This window comes from Penicillium argentinense (genome assembly GCF_028826775.1).
Source record: "Penicillium argentinense strain IBT 30761 chromosome Unknown utg000009l_segment0_segment0, whole genome shotgun sequence".
Lineage (NCBI taxonomy): Eukaryota > Fungi > Ascomycota > Eurotiomycetes > Eurotiales > Aspergillaceae > Penicillium > Penicillium argentinense.
In genome coordinates, this window is record NW_026622668.1 from 1,533,204 (window position 1) to 1,543,618 (window position 10,415).

Below are 10,415 nucleotides of genomic sequence, written 5' to 3' on the forward strand. Positions count from 1 at the left end.
GCGTCGGAAGAAAAGGGAGGGAGGCTCGGAGGTAATTCGCCTCGTCCTGTCCGGCTCAGGTCAGCATTCCGTTGGACATTACCTCAGTGGAGATCAAATGCCAGAGGGTTGAGGTTGGGGTGCACATACCACGCGTGAAATGCAGTCACAGTAACGAAACTACAGTTGCCGGATGGCAGATGTAGCAGCTGGGACGGTGTTGAATGTGTGGAGTTGCGAAACACGCCGAATACAAGATGATATCGATGTTGAGTAAACTCGTGTGAATCCTGGTCGCTTCGAACGGAAAACGCGTCGAGATCCGGGATTGCAGGGCGTCAAGGTATTTGGCTGACACGTGGAATCCTGCTGGTAGGATTCGTCGGAGATAAATGGAGATGGGAGGGGAGGGTTGGGTATCTTGAAGTGGAATGATGATGAGGGAAAAGGAAGAACTCGAGAGGGCCAAGCGATGTTTGGGCCCTACTGTGTTAGCGTGGAAAACCGGTCAAAATGACTGACGCCCCACTCTGCGAGTCGCGGAGCTCCGTGTACCCTCGTTTTTGGTGATGAAACGTAGCGATGCTTTTTCTAATTCTAAGATGAATCAAAGAACCGAAGATGGGGACCAGAATAGGTCAATGGAATTTTCGTGCCGGTCCAGATGGAAGAGTCGATCCAGCAATGAAGGGGAGTTGACGGGGTGGCAGGGGCGGTATTGAGCGTAACGGTGGATACGCGAGAGGGCGCGGCCGAAACGTGAAGCGCGGTGCCAAAACAACCCGTTGCCGGGCAACCAGAGTTTTATGCCTCAGGTGTCAAATACACGAGCCACACATATTTCCTCTGTGGCGGAATCCCATGGCCGTGCTTTGTACACAGTCACGTGAGACCCAGAACTTTTTGTGAGACGGCAGCGGAGGAGGCAGTCAGTCGGCCCGGTTTCTTCGTCAGAGTCTCTTCATTCATCTCGCTGCCATTGCTGCGTTTCCATCAGTCGGGCTTCCTCGCGCCATGATGCTTCAGCCCCGGCTTGCTCTGCAGAGCATTCGGCTGCCCTTCAGGTGCTTGCCTACTCTCCCAGCTCGTCGGTTCGCATCCGTTGACACATCCTCCGCTAAACCCTCGACCTCAACTCCCGATTCCAGTATCACCTTCGCTCCTCCTCCGCCACGAGATGAAGTTGGTGTCAGGCTTCGCACATATACCCCTCGCACCCCCGGTATCCGTCACTTGCGTCGTCCTGTCAACGACCATCTGTACAAAGGTCGCCCTGTCCACCGCTTAACCTTCCCGAAGCGTGGCCATGCCAAGGGTGGTCGTAACAACAGTGGCCGAGTCACCGTTCGCCACCACGGAGGTGGTGCGAAGCGTCGGATACGCACAGTGGACTTTCTACGAATGGCCCCTGGCCCTCATACTGTGGAGCGCATTGAATACGACCCTGGACGGAGTGCGCACATCGCTCTCGTCCGCAGTAAAGAAAACAAGCAACTGAGCTATATTCTTGCTCCGGACGGTATGCGAGCAGGCGAAACCGTGCAGAGCTACATGTCCGGAATCCCGGAAGATTTGTGGAAGAGCATGGGCGGAACAGTCGATCCCGGTGTGTTGGCAGCCAGAACTGCATGGAGAGGAAACTGCCTTCCCCTGCATATGATTCCGGTGGGAACTTCTATCTTCAATGTTGGATTGCGCCCCGGAAAGGGTGGCCAGCTTTGCCGCAGTGCGGGTACCTATGCCACTGTTGTGGCCAAGGGCAGCGACTCGCGGCAGAAAGACCTTGAAGCCGAACCCGCAGAGCAGGCTGAGACGGAGAAGAAGCCTATGACTTTGCGTGAGCGGCAAAAGCAAGAGCGTCAGGCGCAGCATATTACCGTCCGCCTCTCCAGTGGTGAAAGCCGTCTCATCCACAAGGATTGCTGTGCCACCATTGGCATTGCCAGTAACCCCAACTATCAGTACACCCAGCTGGGTAAGGCCGGTCGATCACGCTGGCTGAACATCCGCCCTACTGTTCGTGGTCTGGCTATGAACGCAATGGACCACCCTCACGGTGGTGGTCGTGGCAAGTCCAAGGGTAACGTCGACCCGAAGAGTCCTTGGGGCATTCCGGTATGTTTTGTTGCTTTGTCACTTACTTTTCCTTCTTCCTTTCGCCTACCCAGGTGCTAACTATCCGTTCTCCCCTGCAGACCAAATCTGGCTACAAGACTCGCCCCAAGTGGAAGATCAACAAGGCCGTGGTGCACCCTCGACCCCGCAACCAAGGTCAACGTCGTCGTGGATACAACTAGACGCAGTCTCTTTTGGGGCTCCCAACCCAGTCCAGTGCTCTTCTTTCTTTTATACCTCATCCCCATCATACAGGGGGTTTCTGTACGATATCTCGCCTTCATATTCCTTGCACCCCCGGTGGATTCTTTGATGCGTTGTACTGTTAAGAATCTTGTTTCTATCGTTGGTTGGAGCTCAGGCAACGGGGGCACTGTATAGTATGACGGCCTACGGCCACGCGCATGAAGTGAAGCAAATAGATCTACCTTCTATGGTATGCCATCCTTTAATCGACGCAATAACCACTGTAGAATCAACTTAGGGCACCTTTCCAGGAGTTCCAGTGACAATATTTCGGTGACAATTGTGCAATCGTCCCATGCGATACGAGATGTGGTCGCGCTAGGCCCCTTCGCTGGTGATGCGCCAAGGCCCCCCAGGCAGCGTCGACGTACGTATACACGTTCAGGCGCCGATCGCCATGTGCCCGCCGTACCTACCATTGTTCCGGGACGCTCAAATCTCTATAGTCACCATTGGAAGCCCGTCGAAGTTTGGATAGCCTTTCGATAAGTTGGGGTCGAGACCACCCCGTTGCGGCCAAGCTTGGCCCGTGGTCTGATACGAAACCCCGTCATCTGCATCCCAAACTTTTTGCTCCTTGCTTATACCCGCCGACCCCCAACCCATCGAAGAATGACCCAGCCGCGGTCGATACCTCAGTAATTAAGCACTCTTTTCTCTGCAGGGGTCCGTTTCCTGAGAGTGGTCTTTCTTGATAAGCGGTGTCAACTTCGCTATCGGTCTCAAACCCGCATCTTCATCCCAACTCCCAAGATCGCCAACTGGCGATCGCGCCCGCCATGGACAATTTCCACCCCTCCGCATTATCGCAAGGCTCGTCGCAACACCCATCGGGCCCCGAGCCATCCAGAACAGACCATGCAACCGCGGATGCTGGCTTTTCCGCAGAGGGCGTTTCCGCAGGAGAGAGAAACTACCTACCACGTCCGAAGCGCATAGCGTGTGTGGTCTGCCGACGGAGGAAGCTCCGGTGCGACGGCAAGAGGCCAAGCTGTGGGACTTGCTCGCGTCTAGGTCATGAATGCGCATATGATGAGGTGCGCAAAAAGAGCGGTCCCAAGCGGGGCTACGTGAAGCAGTTGGAGGCGCGATTAGGTTTGCCGCTGTCCTGTTCGCCCATGCTTTAAGAATTATGGCGCTAATGAGTCCCTGAATTAGCCCAGGTAGAGACACTTCTCAAAGGTCAAGATTCCGATACCGTTCACCAAACCTCGCCTCACCCGCCGGAGAATGCGTTTACGGCATCCCTTCCAGACGATTCCGTTCTCGCATTGCCTGAGATCTCAGGCCTTGAAGCCGACCTAGGAAACACAATACCTCCATCTACAAATGGAATGGGCGACTCGCAGACAAATCAAATCCTCTTCGGCACAGCGCCCGGTATTCCTAATGATCCGCAATGGGACATGATCAGTTTGGGGTTGGAAGAGCCACTCCCTAGCCTGGATGTCATTGCCGAATTGTGAGTCAACCCTGCAACTCATATGGGACAAGAATGCTCACATAATGACCTTTAGGGAGAGTATATTTTTTGAAAAGATCTATCCTATGCTTCCACTTATCCACCGCCCGCGATACTTCACCAACCTAAATCTGGCTCCTCATATGCGACCGCCTATCTGCCTTCGGTATATGATCTGGTGCCATGCAGCATCTGTCAGTGACAAGTACTATGGTCTGCACAGTCATTTCTACCATCGCGCTCGCAAATACGCGGAACTGGATGAGATGAAGGGGTTTGGAGAGAGTATCATCAGTCTTTCTCACTGCCAGACTTGGATTCTCATCGGCACTTATGAATTTCGCATGATCTACTTTCCGCGAGCATGGCTGAGTGTTGGAAAGGCGACAAGACTGGCGCTCATGATGGGATTCAATCGACTGGATGGTGTTGGTCTTGATGTCAAGCAATCTATGTTTCCACCAAAAGACTGGACAGAGCGTGAAGAGCGGCGGCGAACATTCTGGATGGCATTTTGCACCGATCGGTATGCCAGTATCGGAACTGGTTGGCCGATGGTAATTGATGAAAATGATGTCAGTTGCTCTCGAAGTGCTAAGTATATCATGTTTTGGTTCCAGGTGCTGACCATAGCTAGATCATGACGAACCTTCCCGCTTCCGAGGAATCTTTCTTGAAAAGCAAGCCACAGCGGACTCTCCGTCTGTCTGACATCATTGCTGGCGAAGGTGTCTCGACTTTGTCACCTTTCGCTTGTGTCTGCGTTTTGGCCAACCTTTTCGGCCGCAATCTCAACCATATTCACCGACCCCAACCCCAAGACAACGACTATGATCTCAATGGAGAGTTTTGGAAACGGCATCGGAGCCACGACAATATTCTCCTCCACATTGCACTTTCATTGCCTGACCACCTTCGTCTTCCCGGTGGGATGGACGATGTAAATGTCATATTTTCTAATATGAGCATTCACACATCTACCATTTGTCTTCATCAGGCTGCAATCTTCAAGGCCGAGAAGAACAAAATGCCGAATCAGATTGTTACTGAAAGCAAACGGCGGTGTCTTGTTGCAGCAAATCAGATATCGAGCATCATGAAGATGGTCAGCCACATCGACCTAACAACTGTATGTTTATGTTTGGTCTTTGATTATGGCCCGGCACCGCAGAACATTGAGCTAATAATACACAGCTGAATCCATTTATGTCATTCTGTCTTTACATCTCGGCAAGAGTGTTTGTGCAGTACTTGAAATCAAGACCTGATGATTCAACAGTCCACTCATCGCTGCAATTTGTCGTGTCCGCACTCAATGCGATGAAGAACAAAAACCCCTTGACCGAATCATTCCTCGTTCAGCTGGATGTCGATCTAGAGGGCACCGGAATCAAATCGATGGACAGCACAAAAACCAATTCCACCTATGTCGCCCAAGTGATGGTGAGTTTCTTAATGGTTGTTTTGCATATCTCATCCGGTGCGAAAGCTGACAGCAGGTTCTTTTTCAGAATACGTGCTGTCCGGATAATATCGAAGGCAGTTCCATATACAGTCTCCGCCAGACACAGTCTTTTAATGAAACAACGCAAGGAAATGCGAATACTGACGGCCCATCTCAAACCTTTCCGCATGGCAGAACAACAACACTGCCCAGTCGCTATCGAGATTCCAGTCTTCCTGGCTCCAATTCTGGAGCACCTGGCAGCAACGCACCTCATTTCTTCCCACATGGCATGCCCGATTCAGGTGTCAATCCTAACAATGCTGGCCAAGGCGGCATCGTGGATATCGATATGGACTTTTCCCCCGACTTTAGCGGGCTTGGTGAACGGAATCCTCCCTCCGATCACCCGACACCTTCGACTCTGAACTCTTCTTCCAATACATCGTATTCCATGACGGGTGTGGATAATCCATCACCTGAAAACAAACAGCAAAGCACCGCTTCCACTCAACATAGTCAAACATCCACTACGTCCTTCGACAAGGTCCGCTCAGTCCACATCTCTCCTGAAAGTACTGAGTCTCCACTGATCCCCGACATGAACTCTTTTGCCGGGCAGATGTTTTCCAACACCAATAGGTCCAGTGGACCCCTTGATTATGGCAACAGCAATGAGTTTTCCATGCGCCCTGGATGGGATATGTCGACGCCAAGCTCCAGTCTAGCCAATGTTGACTTGGGCGATCTGAATGTCAACTCACTTAGCGAGACTCAATGGGCCCAAATCCTGGAAAACAATGGCAGTGGAGCTGGCTGGGAGAATTGGCGTCAGCCGTGAATGGGGAATCTCATAGGCCTGGTGCGTGTTTATGCCGAACATGTGTCATTACCAGATGCATATAGCCTTCCACCTTGAGCGTTGCGGCTCTAGAACTCCCCGCGGTAGCCTACCTCAGAGTTTACCATCATAATGAGGGGGAAAAAGCCTCCACTGGATCGCCTTCCGGTGACTGCCCGGAGTGTGTGCATACCTTGTCGAAGTTGCCGAACTCGATGGAAACCCAGCCCAATGTACACCTACTGCGACTGTGTCCATGAGAAATGTACACCCTCGTGACTTTTGTTGTTCCAAGACGTCCCGTTTCCAGCCTTGCATGCATCATGCCAAAGGCAACCATGACGTCGGAGACTACTCTTCAATGAGGTGGCCAGTCGCGAATTGGACGAATTAATGATGATGATGATGAATAATATCACCCCTTCTTTGCAATATAATAAATATTCTCCACTTTCATGTTTCATTCACTGTAGAAAACGGTTTGAAAATATCGTCATTACAATGCACTGCCCAACTGATTTCATTCTGGCCCCACCCTTCCAGATGTATCTTTCTTGGTTTTGAGCCGTACGCACGGGACTGAACGACCCAATCTAGCAAGCTGGAAAATCTCGCAAGCACTCAAAATTATCTAGTATTCAATGTTCCCTTGTTCATTTCCACTACACTGACCGTGCCATCAGACCATATGAGTGAGGTCACATTCTCCGGTAGGCTGCCGATCCTCGTGATTGCAAGCCTATCGATAAGCATTCCCAGCTTGCGGACCTCCAAATTTCAGCGCGCCAAGCCCTCCGCAAATTCCGTCGGCCAGAGCAAATTACGACAGTCCCCATCTCACGCCGTACGATTGCAGTCACTGGCCCCATATCATGTTTGACTTCGAGGACAGCGCGTCCGAGCGCGAAAAGTGCTTCACCACGGTCGCCCAGCTTCCTACATTCGTGGATCCGAAGCAAATCCCCTGCAGGAAATCGCCCTTCTCTGCCATCGTGAATCATCCACTGGCACACACGGTAAGTCGTTCAGTAGTACCTGGAAAAATCTCAAAGGTTTCCGGCTTCTTTAAGTCAGACTGACAACATTGGAATAGATCGAGATCATTCTCCCAGAGAAAGTGTACATCGAGATTCAGGACTCCCTAGGTCACAAACCGGAAAATCCTCGATATGCTCGAGTCTTCATGTACCCATCTGACCTGCTGGAGCACGACTTCTTCAATGCATACATCAAAACCGGTATGTTCCTTGACATGCCCAACGCCTGGTGTTGGGTAAAACGCTTGAGGCACAGATGATCTTTGCTCATGATCACAGGGCTTAGCCTGAACGAAAAAGCTGACTTGCTTGTCAGGAAATGTAATCATGATATCAGAAGGCCAGTCAGGGTCAGATACAGTGTTCACGCTGCGAGATGGTTAGTGTTTCCAATCCTTAGTTTTCCTCCCGCCGAATGAATGTCATATTGACGTTGCATTTAATAATAAGGTATCTGCAAGATTGAGATGGGCAAAGATATCTATGAGCGCACAGGACTGAACGGCAAACCCATCTGCGGCGGTGGCAGGAAACACGTAAAGGAACGATTTTGTACGTCCCTTGCACCGAATTCCACCCATAGAGTGAGTCAAATTAACAGAGTCAATAGTGGTCGAATTGAACTTGCGACTGCCATCAATGCTCCACGGTAAAAAGGGATTCGAACGTATCGTGTCGGCGTTCAAGCGTGTCCTGAATCAATCAAGGGCTTGGTTGTTTTGCGACTTAGACCCAACCAGTCAGCCAAATGGTTAGATTAATCATCCCCACCATCAAACCAAACAAGAAACTAATGACGGAAACAGATGCTAAGCCTATTATGAAATTACAACCGCAAGTACTTGAATCGTCCCCGCTCCGAACTAAACTCGAGGCCATCCATACACCTACCCTTCAAGATATGGTATCGAGTGATATGTCAGAGACAGACTTGCAAGATCGATGCGGTGCTCTTTCCGAGTGGATTGCCATGGTCCAGCTAGGGTCCGCCTGTGTGTCTGCTGGGAACGAGATCGACGCGTACCTGAGCCGCTACAGTGTACCGGACTTCACAGATAAGGTGACCACCGATCTGATCTGCCTGAAATGGCATGGTCTGATTTCTTCCACTTGGACCATGCAACTTTTCCTGAGTCTACTGTGAGTCGACTTTCGCATCCGCGGATCCAGGGCATATCCGTGATTTCTTGGCTAAAGGCTAACCTTGCCCTAAACGGGCGGCGGCAGATCTTACACAGCAAAACCGATGTCTCCCTCGGCCTGGTTTATTCTTTCTTCATCAGCTCTTGACAAGCAAGTTGTAGAAGGAAGGGATGGATTCAGTCTCGTTGTTTCTCCAGACATGTTACAGCCTGCTGCGGCAGGTGCGAACGATCGTGAATCGTCCACGTTGAACGGCAGGCAGGCGATCTGCTGGGAGTATGTCGGAGCCACGGTTATTGATACGCCCTGACCGGCTTATAAGGTTTGAGCTCTTGCTCTTGCTTCCGACCTTATTATGGTCTCAGGTATCCTTCCGTCTTCGGAACGGCGATGTCTTCACTGCATCGTCCGTTGTATTTCGCCTTCGGCATGCTCTCTGCTGTTTCTTCCTCCCTTCACACATTCTCTGCCCATACTCTTACCAATAGCCTCTTGCTTATATTCGCTAAGCATTCCTTTATTTTGATACCACTCTTTTCGCTATACTCTCGACATCCCATCTCGCTACACACTCGCTCTGCAATAAGAAAAAGTCATGGGTGGCGGCTCTTTAGACGATTCTTGGGGGAAAAGGGATAGCAACATGGACATGACGAATGACATATACTTGTTCGACCCGAGCCTCGACGATGTGACATCTGATTCTTTGCGAACGTTGCTGAATTGGGGAGATGGACCGGGAAACTCCAACAAGGGTATTCATCATGACGATTATCAGTTTGAGTCCGCCCTCCGAAAATATACGGTGGCTTTGGACTCGCAGCCGAGCGAGCTCGTGACTTTCAACCCAGGCAACCTTGCCAGCATCCATGCACCGTCCGATCCAGAGGATGCCAGCCCACAGTCGGCGAGTTCTGGGCACACATCCCTGACTGAGGGATCAGTGACTACAGCGGCGACCGCGGAACACGATCCCCAAGCATATACCAATAGCGAGAAAAACAGCACTTGCACCAGCGTCCACGGAGAGGAACTTCTTCATCTCACCAGCGAGGGAAGCCAAGACTATATCCGCATTCATTCGAGCGACAATGACCTTGCTTTAATTGTTCCAGCAGTTCCACCCTCTACTTGCCATGGGCCCATTCCCCCCAGGACTCAGATCCAAGGGCCTGCTGTCAATCACCCTTACATTACCCCGGTATGGGAACCACCTGCCGCCCTTCCTCAACCTGCATTGCAGAAATTTCGCACTGCATCTCATCAATATCCACCACAAGAAATACATTTCAATCCTGCTCAACCTGCACCACCGAAACTTTCAGCTGCATCTTTTTATGCATCCAACGGATACCCTGCTACCAATGCATTTTCTCAATTTGCATCCCAAGCACCAACCTCGACCGTTTCCAACCTTCAAAACAACCACTGGGATTCAAAATTCGTCTCAACTGTCTCGGCTCCCGAGAAAACCGCAAACAAGAACACGATCGTGTTCATGGAACCCGAAGTACCCATCGACTTTGTTGTCAACCCGAATAATCATGGCCGCTGGAAGCTCGACAGCTATGGAAACCGGACATATCTGAATGCCCCCAAAGTAAAGCAGGCATGCGTTGAGCGCAAGTGATAGATTAGGAGCATGGGATGGGTAAACTTCGAGAATTGTTCATGATTCAAAAATTCCTCTTCCCGAAAGCACATCGAGGCGTTCTGGGCATGTCTGGCGCTGGTTTGTTTTGTTTACATTGTTCTTGGAAGCCCCGAGCCTTTTGTGGAAGCTTTATTGAATCCGTTCTTTTGTGTAACCTACTATGATTATTGGAAAATTTACGCACCCATTCCATGAGATGTGACACAGCCCGTCTAGCAATTAGCATTGTAGGGATGCTGATGATTCGGCAATGACGTAGAGCGTCATTCTACTTGTTAGTACAATTCTAGTAATTACCTACTAGTTCCGAGCTGCGAGGCTCTTAAGAATCACACTCACGCTGACTCAGACGATGGCTGACTCGATGTGGGACAACCGGAACAACCGAATAAAGCCTCTTCACATATCGGGGGGGGTTTGCTACATTTTTGGTCTTTCTTTAGAAAATATAATGTAATGCCGCATGCATCTTACTTTACTCGAACGCTGATAGA

General features: G+C 50.7%; 4 protein-coding genes across 4 annotated transcripts; all 4 read left to right on the top strand.

Moving 5' to 3' along the window:
• Positions 1 to 993: 993 nt before the first annotated feature.
• N7532_008183 (mitochondrial 54S ribosomal protein uL2m) lies at positions 994 to 2,276 on the top strand (the record flags this gene model as incomplete). The annotated part of the gene is made up of 2 exons (XM_056620675.1): positions 994 to 2,094; positions 2,175 to 2,276. 2 exons carry the CDS (start codon positions 994 to 996, stop codon positions 2,274 to 2,276), a joined length of 1,203 nt encoding a protein of 400 aa, XP_056471481.1.
• Positions 2,277 to 3,119: 843 nt separating this feature from the next.
• N7532_008184 (putative C6 transcription factor Prf) lies at positions 3,120 to 6,087 on the top strand (the record flags this gene model as incomplete). The annotated part of the gene is made up of 6 exons (XM_056620676.1): positions 3,120 to 3,435; positions 3,499 to 3,802; positions 3,858 to 4,377; positions 4,440 to 4,931; positions 4,997 to 5,245; positions 5,314 to 6,087. 6 exons carry the CDS (start codon positions 3,120 to 3,122, stop codon positions 6,085 to 6,087), a joined length of 2,655 nt encoding a protein of 884 aa, XP_056471482.1.
• Positions 6,088 to 6,775: 688 nt separating this feature from the next.
• Positions 6,776 to 8,577, top strand: N7532_008185 (ribonuclease P protein subunit p40; the record flags this gene model as incomplete). The annotated part of the gene is made up of 8 exons (XM_056620677.1): positions 6,776 to 6,797; positions 6,847 to 7,103; positions 7,181 to 7,325; positions 7,462 to 7,503; positions 7,575 to 7,676; positions 7,735 to 7,875; positions 7,931 to 8,264; positions 8,352 to 8,577. 8 exons carry the CDS (start codon positions 6,776 to 6,778, stop codon positions 8,575 to 8,577), a joined length of 1,269 nt encoding a protein of 422 aa, XP_056471483.1.
• A 285-nt stretch (positions 8,578 to 8,862) lies between these two features.
• N7532_008186 (uncharacterized protein) lies at positions 8,863 to 9,897 on the top strand (the record flags this gene model as incomplete). The annotated part of the gene is made up of 1 exon (XM_056620678.1): positions 8,863 to 9,897. The coding sequence occupies one exon, from the start codon at positions 8,863 to 8,865 to the stop codon at positions 9,895 to 9,897; it is 1,035 nt and encodes a 344-aa protein (XP_056471484.1).
• Positions 9,898 to 10,415: the final 518 nt, after the last annotated feature.